Source organism: Charadrius vociferus, unplaced genomic scaffold (assembly GCF_000708025.1).
Source record: "Charadrius vociferus isolate BGI_N301 unplaced genomic scaffold, ASM70802v2 scaffold455, whole genome shotgun sequence".
Lineage (NCBI taxonomy): Eukaryota > Metazoa > Chordata > Aves > Charadriiformes > Charadriidae > Charadrius > Charadrius vociferus.
The window spans coordinates 387,590-397,911 of record NW_009648550.1 but is presented as its reverse complement, the minus strand read 5'-3'; the positions used below and the strand labels follow the sequence as shown (position 1 = coordinate 397,911).

General features: G+C 39.6%; 1 protein-coding gene across 1 annotated transcript in view; it reads left to right on the top strand.

Annotated features, from left to right (window-relative positions):
• The first annotated feature begins 310 nt into the window (after positions 1–310).
• The window catches only part of CRNKL1 (crooked neck pre-mRNA splicing factor 1), an 11,405-nt gene continuing 1,393 nt past the window's right edge, over positions 311–10,322 (top strand). The window contains exons 1-11 of the mRNA XM_009885991.1: positions 311–463; positions 1,894–1,985; positions 2,097–2,255; positions 2,611–2,777; positions 3,323–3,501; positions 4,155–4,325; positions 4,999–5,197; positions 5,941–5,993; positions 6,997–7,077; positions 9,351–9,590; positions 10,018–10,119. Of these exons, the coding sequence (XP_009884293.1) occupies positions 2,170–2,255; positions 2,611–2,777; positions 3,323–3,501; positions 4,155–4,325; positions 4,999–5,197; positions 5,941–5,993; positions 6,997–7,077; positions 9,351–9,590; positions 10,018–10,119 (1,278 nt within the window). The 5' untranslated portion in view covers positions 311–463; positions 1,894–1,985; positions 2,097–2,169. The remainder of the gene's footprint in view (positions 464–1,893; positions 1,986–2,096; positions 2,256–2,610; positions 2,778–3,322; positions 3,502–4,154; positions 4,326–4,998; positions 5,198–5,940; positions 5,994–6,996; positions 7,078–9,350; positions 9,591–10,017; positions 10,120–10,322) is intronic.

The window sequence follows — 10,322 nt, the reverse complement described above, 5'->3', positions numbered from 1 at the left end:
GAGAGGAGGTCGGGACCGGGTCCTCGGAGCAGCGCCGGGCGCTCCGGAGAGGCCGGGCCCCGCGGCTCCCCGCCCGGCCGGGACAGCGGCGCTCCCCGCGGCCTCGGGAAGTTTTGCCTCTCCTCTCACCCCGGGCTAGCGCTGGTGATAAGGGCCCTCTCGGTCTCGGGGGGTGTGTGTGGGGGTGACTCCGGGTCCTTTTTTGGTGAATTGTGAACGTAATAAGCCAACGGAGTAAGTTAGTCCTGAGGGGATTTTTCAGTCTTGCGTTAGAAGGGGAAAATGTCAATCAAGCCCCCTTACTTCACAGGTGAAAAATAAAGCACCCGCGGAAGTTCAGATCACAGCAGAGCAGCTTTTAAGAGAAGCAAAAGAGAGAGAACTTGAGCTTCTTCCACCACCACCTCAACAGAAGATCACAGATGTTGAAGAGCTAAATGACTATAAACTCCGGAAAAGGAAGGTAAAGGCAAAAAAAAATCCTGATCGTGATGCTTGTCATTTTACTTTTTTTTTTTTTCCACTTAAACAGGGTGTAGTCTGTATTACTTACGGATTTTCCAGATGAATAGCAATTCATAAAACCCGCTAACATTTCCATAGAAAATGTTACTGTCATGCACAAACTGTCTATTAAACATATGTTGTGTACTACCAGATTTTGTGTTAAACAACGTATCATGTGTGACCATGTTCAATATGTTCAGAACGCTGCAAGGGTAATTACATACATTCTTTATATGTAGTTTCTTCATCACCTGGCCAGTCAGCATGGCAGAACATTAGCAAGCTTTACAGTAATGCTGGTGGTTTTTCCACCTCAAGTGTTTAAAAAAGACAGAGTGTGTTTGCAAGTGATATTTCTGTTCTTTACAATTACAATATTATTTGGCACACTTTAGAACACAACTTTCTACACTACTCATGGTTATGTTTGATGATTGTCTTGGAACTTGACCATTTTGCGTGTGACATTTCGGGTATAATTTTTTCTTCTTTGCTTAAAGAAAAAAAAAAAATTGCTTTGCTTGTGCAAACTTATCTACAGTTTTGTTCTGCAACACCACGGCATCCCTGTACTCAGCCCTGAGTGGGTTTTCCATTTCCCTCCTTACCATAGTGGCTAGGACTCCTCATGATGACTTTGGGCTTTACTGTGCTGGATGCTGGTGTACCTCACTTGGGCACATGCCGAGCAACTGGAGTCAGATGATCAACACCACAGCACTGCAAAAACAATTTTTCATGTTATCTTTTTTCATCTGTCATATGAACGGCAATAACAAGCCACCATGTTAACTCTGATAAATCGTGTTTAGCCACACGTTAAATATCAAAAGCATTGATCCTGACAACAGCCAAGCACAAGGCTGAAGAAGCCCTCACCGTGGCACTGAGCAGTGAAATTTGTCTCGCACATTTGATGCTGCCATATTAAATCCAGGAATAAGAATAAGGCGTCTTGCTTTGAAGAAGAGTTTAGAGCAGGTCAAAGTGAATAAACTCATGCTGGTGCATCCATGTGTATTCAGAGTTGCCTGCAATCACTGGATTCCATCTGTTCAGGTAATATTGCTATTGAAACACTAAGCAGGAGATTAAAAAAACGCAAGATTTTGGTGCTGTCAGTTATTATTCCATCAGTATTTCAGGTGTCAGATTGCAGGAACTTGAGTTTAGTCCTACTCTGTAGGATGAACGACACTTCTAGCTTGTCTGTTATGCAATTTTGTATTGATATGCAATTTTGTATTGAGTATGATTTGTTACTACATCTGCATGGGTGTAAGACATTTGGAATTCATTCCAGTAATGGTAATATTCCATAAGCCGTTTATAACAAGATTGGTCTGCACAGAAATTTCTTACTTACAGAAATAATTTTCTCCCTAGACTTTTGAAGATAACATAAGAAAAAACAGGACTGTTATAAGTAACTGGATAAAGTACGCACAATGGGAGGAAAGCCTAAAAGAAATACAGAGGTAATTATGATGCAGACGTCTCTTATAAACCTTTTAAGATGCATGTAGACAAACGCCATCAAAGTCTTGAAGGCACCTTATATACACAACTTACTTATCTTTGCTTTCCAGAGCCCGTTCCATTTACGAGCGTGCTTTAGATGTGGACTACAGAAATGTCACACTCTGGCTGAAATATGCAGAAATGGAAATGAAGAACCGCCAGGTTAATCATGCACGAAACATTTGGGATCGAGCCATTACCACCCTTCCCAGGGTGAACCAGTTCTGGTATGTGTACAGAGAGCAGGGCATTGCTTCTACCCCCAAATATCATTTTTCTATTTTGCTGTCGTGCAAAAGTGCATCGTTTTCTGTTTCTCCGAGTCTTTAGGCTAGTCTGAAAAAAAGAGGAAGGCTTAAGTTTTGGAAAGGTTTTGTACTTTTCAAGTGGCAAGAGTATTGGAACAGTATGGTGTTTGAATGCCTGCTTGCCGCCAATCACAACAGTATCTGTAGGCATTTCTGGGGTGCAAGTCGGGAATAGGTGAAGAAATCTCAGTAATACTCTTATTAAGCACTCAAAAAAATCTTGTCATTTATGTGTTTACTATGTGTTTATAAAAACTTGATATTGTTTTCTCAGGTATAAGTATACTTACATGGAAGAAATGTTGGGGAATGTTGCTGGATCACGTCAGGTGTTTGAACGTTGGATGGAGTGGCAACCAGAAGAGCAAGCTTGGCATTCCTACATTAACTTTGAGCTGAGATACAAGGAGGTGGACAGGGCTCGTACCATTTATGAGAGATATATCCTTTTTAATATATTGCAACACCTGCCCAACTTTAGGCCTGTATTCTTCACTTCTTTCTTATCTATTCAATCTCCAGCTATGTCCCTGCGCTCCTTTTTACTGTGGTGTGTTGGGAGTAAGCCTGCATGCTGAGAGCCAGTGGCAGGTATTAAAAGCGCATTTAGTATATGCCTCCAAATTCAGTTAAGTGAATGTACATCCTATCACAATAGTGCAGATTTAACAGCACTCATGATGCTTCCAGCTTTTTTGCAGGTTTGTTTGTTGTTTGTTTTTTTTTTTTCCACCAGAGTTCTCCTCCTCAAACTTCTTTCTGAGCCTTGCCTGGTTTTTATCCCTTTTAAAATTTTCTTTAAGTTCTCAGGAAGGCGCAAAGCCTTTGCATACTTAGATCTGTTTTGTGTCTTCTTCTCAGCTGCATTTTTTGCATATGCCATCCTTGGGAGTTGTTTTATGTATTCCATGGCCCTGTAGTCACTGGGAAGAATGCAATTCGAAATATCCAATTCAACCACCACTGTTTCTTTAACATAGCTCTACTTGTTATTGTTCATCCTGACGTTAAGAACTGGATCAAGTATGCCCGCTTTGAAGAGAAGCACAGTTATTTTGCTCATGCAAGGAAAGTATACGAGAGGGCAGTGGAGTTCTTCGGAGAAGAGCATATGGACGAGCACTTATATGTGGCTTTTGCAAAGTTTGAGGAGAACCAGAAAGAAGTAAGACCTTGTTGATAATGCATCGCTCTAATACCAACTGCCCCCACAAGATTTCTTCTTGAATATCAAACTCAGAGTCCCCTAACATTCGCTGCAATGCTTGTGTTTTTCAGCACTGTATGAGATAGTGTAGTCTGAGTTAATTAAGGAGACAATTTTTTGCTTAGCTTCTCTTTCTAGCTTCTGTTTGCCTTTTGGTGACATCAAGGAAATAACATTCTAAGAAAGGTGGGCACCAAATCTGCCAAGCCTGAGAGTGGCATCATGGGGTCAAATACATATCCTCAGATTTATAAGGCATGATAAAGACTGAATTAGCTTGTTTTTCCCAAACAGTCTCTTTAAAGGGCCCAGTCCATTAAGCAATTGAAAATGTTCTGTGACCCCAAAACTATGGCCTCTTAAAAATACTTCAAATGTTCCAGACCTGTAAATGAATAAGAGATGGTGGGGTTTGGTATTTACAGATTTTCCCCCCCAAAGTTTACTCTTCAGGGAGATCTGTGTTAGTCCTGTCCTAAAGCAGTCATTTACATTGAGATATGCTATGATTCTGCATTATATTAAATATTGCCAAAAGCTTACTGAGAAATTGTGGGGGAGGACAGAAGCCGCTCTGTAAATATTACTGAAGTGATATTTGATGTTTTCAGTTTGAAAGAGTAAGGGTGATCTACAAGTACGCCTTGGATAGAATTCCAAAACAGGAGGCCCAAAATCTCTTCAAGAATTACACCATCTTTGAGAAAAAGTTTGGAGACAGAAGGGGAATTGAAGACATCATTGTCAGCAAGAGGAGATTCCAGTATGAAGAGGAAGTGAAGGTACGTATTACAAATACTCCCTGGGCTCATCATTCATCCAGCTACTGCTTAAGGTGCGAGTGTCTCGTGATATGAAGGCTGATAAGTTTTATATTACCCCTGATACTCAGTCCAAGAAAATACCAAGACAACACTATTCTTTTTGGAGGCAGGATTCCATCCACGGGGGAGAACGATACTTGTATTCACTTATTTTTTTGTTTCTGCATTTTGATGTAGATTCTGGAGTCTAAGTTTTTGATTCAACTCGGAGCTCGGTACCCTTCACAGTCATCTAAGAGGACAATGCAGTTTAGCTTGTAATTAGCTTCGCTTCTGTTATGCAGTAGCTGTTATAGGACACTTCACCGGTATGACAGGACACCTCACCTTTTTGTGAGAAAGCAGGTGTGTCACACCTGCCTACTCTTCACTGAATACGGCATGTCATCATTTCCTCTTCCCTTCTTCACTTAAAGAATGTTTGTAGGTAAAATAAAAATGAAGAAATAAATGCCCTTTAACCCAAAAGCTCTAGCTTAAGCCTACCCGAGACCAGTGCTTTTCATGAATATTCTAATGATCTACTTTAAAGGAGAAATTCTGAATAAAAACTGTAAGTAAAGGAATAGGGTCTGTTATTTGTAGTTACTGAAGTTTCTTTCCCATTTCTCTGCTCCCATCTTTCTGGAAGGCAAATCCACATAATTATGATGCATGGTTTGACTACCTGAGGTTAGTTGAAAGTGACACAGATGCTGAGACTGTACGAGAAGTGTACGAAAGAGCCATCGCCAATGTTCCCCCAATTCAAGAGAAAAGACACTGGAAGAGATACATCTATCTTTGGATTAACTATGCATTATATGAAGAGCTGGAGGCAAAGTCAAGTAGTAGGAAATCAGTTTTTTTTTTCTTTCCTTCCCATGTATTTTCTTTATATTAAATAGCTACAGATACTTTAATAAGAGAACTAAAAATACTATAGCTTGCTTGTTTTGTCTAACCAGCTACAGGATTTGCTATTTAAGTATGGGGGTTTTTTTCCCCTCCTATGCACAGGGGAAAAATACTTCCATTTCACCCCTATTTATTTGGAAACACACTGATAATAAAAGCAGAAGTAGGTCTTTCTGCCCCATGTGAATTGCCTGTTCCAGGCTGTTACCTGAACTTGCAGAATAGTTTTGTATTTAGCAAAACTATTTGTAAAGTTGTTCTGTGAAGCAGTCAAATTCTTGCTGTAGTGGCCTTTCAAGGCTGTGTAAGTATTTTTCTGTTATCAGTCATGTAATGTTATAGCTGCTCTTTATTTCATGAAATTGTGTTGCAGTATACCTATTCAGTGTCTTAAAAGGAAAAAACCACCCTTCTTTTTCCCCCCCAATGGGGACGTGCCTGGTTTTATAGTCTAATACTTAGTGTTGAATCTTGTTTTCAAAAGATGACTCTTACTGATTCTCAGAAGTTACCATCTTTGAATTGTACACAATAAGTACTTTTATATCTGAAGTGTACATGATTCTAGTTAACTTGACTTAAAAATACTGTTCTGCAGTTGTTGCACAAATCAAAATACAGTGTAATCTTAGCAGGGAACAGAGTATTTAATTTTGGCTGTTTTTACAGGATGGAGAACGAACCAGACAAGTGTATCAGGCTTGTATCGAGCTCATTCCCCACAAGAAGGTATGGCTCCTCTAGCAATTTGTATTGAGTCTTGAATTAAAAGTTTCCAATATAAGATCCTTTAGTTTTCTCTCCCTCTCCAAGGTTCAGGTGTGTAAGTAGCTCCAAATGACTACCAGCACATTTGTGAAGACTCTGCTTATGACTTTAAACATCCCTTCTAGTTTCTTATAACATCCATCTTCTAGAATTGATAGTGTCTTTTTTTTAAGCTAAGGTGTTAGATGTCTGTAATCTGCATTACGAGAAATAGCATGTGAAATTTCCTCATACAGATGTGATTCAAAGGTTTCTCCAACATTTTCAGATCACTAAGTATACTCTAAGAAGCTGAAATAACATGTAGTCAGATGATAGTCTAGTACTATCAAACAGTAGGGAAGAAAGTCTGTCTCTTTGTTACTTACTTGTTTTTTTCTTCTTCAGGTTGCTCCTTTTATAGTGCTTGTAGTCTCTGCAGAATATTTGTCACTCTATTTTATGTGGGGTTACTGCCTTTTGTAGCAACTGTTTCTAATTGTCTGCACAGTCCCAGCTGAGGGAGGTGCATTTGGTAAACCATCTTTCAGGTGTGTATTCCCCATTACAATCGGTCTTCAAGACTGATTTTTTGGTTTTGTGGGGTTTTTTTTGCCAGTGAGTTTTAACTAAAATATCTGCGTTGCAAAACCCTTAAAACAATCAGCATTGCCTTGGAATGTCAAGAAATCTTAGTTCATGTACTTTCTTTTCTAGTTTGTCATTAATCACGTCATCTGATTATCTGTTGTGTAGATTAGAATTAATTTGCAATTACTAAGAGTTGATTAGCTATTAATTGATTCAGTGATAGCTGATATTTTGCTAATCAGTTTTTCAGTAGGACAACACTTGAGGTCAAATGCAATTAACTGCAGTATCAGTAACATCTTGTATAGACAGTGTGATTATTTTTTTAAAGAACATATGCAGTGTTATTTACTAAGCTTCCAACCCAAGCATCACATTGTTCTTTTTCTTTCAGTTTACGTTTGCCAAAATATGGTTGCTGTATGCACAATTTGAAATACGCCAGAAAAATCTTCCACTTGCCAGAAGAGCTTTGGTAAGCTTTTGTTAATTCCCTAATTGACTTTACTAACTAATAGTAACAAGGGAATGGCATTAAAAGATCTTAAATTGTCCTTTATAAATTACTGGTTTAATCCACTTAAATAAAGCATCTGAGAAGTCTGCAGGGACCAGTATTTACTGTCATGTACGATTTAAAAAGAAGCGTAGCTTGATATGATGAATTAGCCATGGGCAGAAATGAATGTAGCTTTCTCATTTCAGCTGACAAAACACACATCTGAATGCAGGAGTACCCAAATCAGCTTAGCGCACTTAGAAATTTTTAACTGCTGCTGATTTGTTTAAATGGTACTTGTACTAACAATAGTGTTTTAAAAAACATTTTCAATAAATAGGAGGTTTCAGAAACTAAGACTTGCTGAATAGAGTGTTTGAGTCCCAGCTACCAGGTTGCAGAGAGAAGCAATCATGGGGACTTTGGGCAGGCTCAGGAGCTTCTGTGTGGAGTTGACTATGTGAATGTCAGCATGTCAGAGAGCAGTGGAGTACGTTTTGGCAGCAAAACCTTTTGAAATTAAAAAACTTTCATTCTCTTCAGTTCAAGATTTTCTAAATAAGATCAGTGATAGCATTAGGAATTTGGAGAGAAAGCTGATGTTGGTAATCGTTGAGGTGGTTTGACTTTAACGAGGAAACTGATGGGATTTCCATAAAACCCATGGCACAGCAGTGATAAGAGCATAAACACGAATGGCCTTCTGTAGCTGACACTGGACCAAGTCTGTCCATGACCAGAAAAACAAGAGGGGCTAAGTCCCCTTTGAGACTGTTACTGTCTCCCTGCAGGAGAAGACAACCATCTGTCCTGAAGTGTGCTCTTGTTCTAGCTTGGCTTAAGATGTCAGTGCTCAACATTACCGTAGTCACCGGTCAGCACCTTGCTTCTGGCCTTCTGTTTTTTTAGGGGTATTTTTATAGGAGATTTTGGAAAGACTGCTTTGGCCGGTCTGGAAATATAAAGTTTCCTCAGTTTCTTTTAGGCTTCTATTTTGTTGGTCATTTTCCCTACTGTTGTTTAATTTCTTGGACAGACTTTTTTAGTAGGTCGCCCTTTTCTTATTTTGGAGACCAGATTTTGCTGCTGCAGCCATAATACTTTTCTGGACTTGTCGTGATTTGGGCCGGACTGGCCACTGAAACTGAAGAGAAAAATTGGTTCTGTTTTACTTTGATCCAGGACGGGACTGGACCTAGATTTGGCAAGCAGTTTCCTTCTTTTTTATCTTTTGCAACAAGTTGACTTTGAACCTCCTCTTTGGCAAGAAGCCATGCTCCTTTGCTGAGGTGAGGGTCATGCAGAAGAGCTGGTCCCGCTCCTGATGCTGAAGCTCTCATCAGCATGCAGGCAACACCTTGCTCTGCTTCATTTTCACTGGCTCCAGATGGTGTGTGGATTCTTTGCTTTCCCAGGCTCTGAGAGATGCTGGGACTTGGAGACAGGAGGTCAGCTGGAGCCTATGCTGCTTCAGAAAATAGCAGTGAGGGGTGTGTGGGGAAGAACTGAGCATATTTTGAAATAGAAAAGGCATTTGTACAGCTGGAGAGCTGTAATGGTGACCAAATTGATGTTCCCAGGTGGTGGTTTCCTCCATTTTTAATAAGTACCAAGATAATCAATGTGTAGGAAAGTTGTGCAGGAGAATTGCAGTACGAGAGTTTGATCTCAAATAACTTAATTCACATGAGCTTGAAGGAACAGAGGCTGCAGTCCTTAATAAATAATAGTTGTCTACAGAAGTGACTCCAAGAGTGAAGCTCACTACATACCTGTCTCAGATGTTCCCGTTCTTAACTCGTGCAATGATGAATAGCAGTGATGGTCCAGGAGACAGTTTCTCTTGATATAATTTTTTTTATAAGATACTTGGAAACTGCTTGCCTGGAAGACTGGTACAGACTGGTACTATGCTTTCTTCAGCTTTTGATGCAAGATGAAGTGTTCATTTGATGAGCCAGGGTGAGTTTCAACTCGTACTTTGTGGGGAATCCATGTTATGTAAAAGTGTAACAAGTTAGAAGGTTTTCTGCTTTCAGTCTTTTTGTTGGTGTTTATGGATGCACACTCATTTTGCACACACATTGGTTGGATTTCATACTGGCTCTGACCAGAGTCTTAAAAAGCAAACTCTGCTCAAAAATGAATTTTAGTTCAAATAATGGAGAGTAAACAGATGCTTAGAAAACAGGGTGGGTTTCTTTCCTTGCAAGATCTTTAAGTGGTTTTTGGTTTTTTTTGCTTAACAGGGGACATCCATAGGTAAATGTCCAAAAAACAAACTGTTTAAAGGTTATATTGAATTGGAGTTACAATTGCGAGAATTTGATCGTTGCCGAAAGCTGTATGAAAAATTCCTGGAGTTTGCACCGGAAAACTGCACGTCATGGATTAAATTTGCTGAACTAGAGACCATCCTTGGCGATATTGATAGAGCCCGTGCCATATATGAGTTGGCTATTGGCCAGCCCCGGCTAGACATGCCAGAGGTAAGGGGGTGGATGAACTTTACAGTTGGCACGATTTTAAGGTATTTATTACACGGTGTGGCTAATTAAAATGTCAATAATCTACCAGCTTGAACAGAACTACTTTACATAGTGGCTTAGCCTGTGTCTCATTAATTTAGCATCTGTTTCTTAGCAGAGTAGGCAGGACTATACAACTCACGGTAACACATGGCAGGAGAAACATGCTTACAGGAGTAAGCTAAATGGATTATGTGGACAAGATTTAATATTGCTAGTCTTAATCCTAGCTTGTAATGTCAATAAATACGCAGATCTCTGAAACTTTTTTCAGAGAAATTTCACATTTATCCGCGCTCGTCCTCTTTTTTTTTTTTTTTTTTTAATTTTTGTTTCTTTTCATTATCTCAGTGTGCTATGAACGTAGTGAGAGACATCTCTTTTGCAGGTTCTTTGGAAATCGTACATTGACTTTGAAATTGAGCAAGAAGAGTACGAGAAAACAAGGAATCTTTACCGCAGATTGCTTCAGCGGACACAGCATGTTAAGGTATGTGTGAGCACAGAAATGCTCTTGAATCTGGTGCGCGGTAGAGAAAAAGCCTTGACTGCTTTGGTTGCCTGGATTTTTCAAATCAACAGGGAACCTAAGTTCAGTCTTGTGCCTGTCCCATGAAACAGGGAGAGACATTTCTAAATTATATGTAACAACAGGTATATCTTCCACAAAAGAAGGCTTTGCAGAAGGTTGCC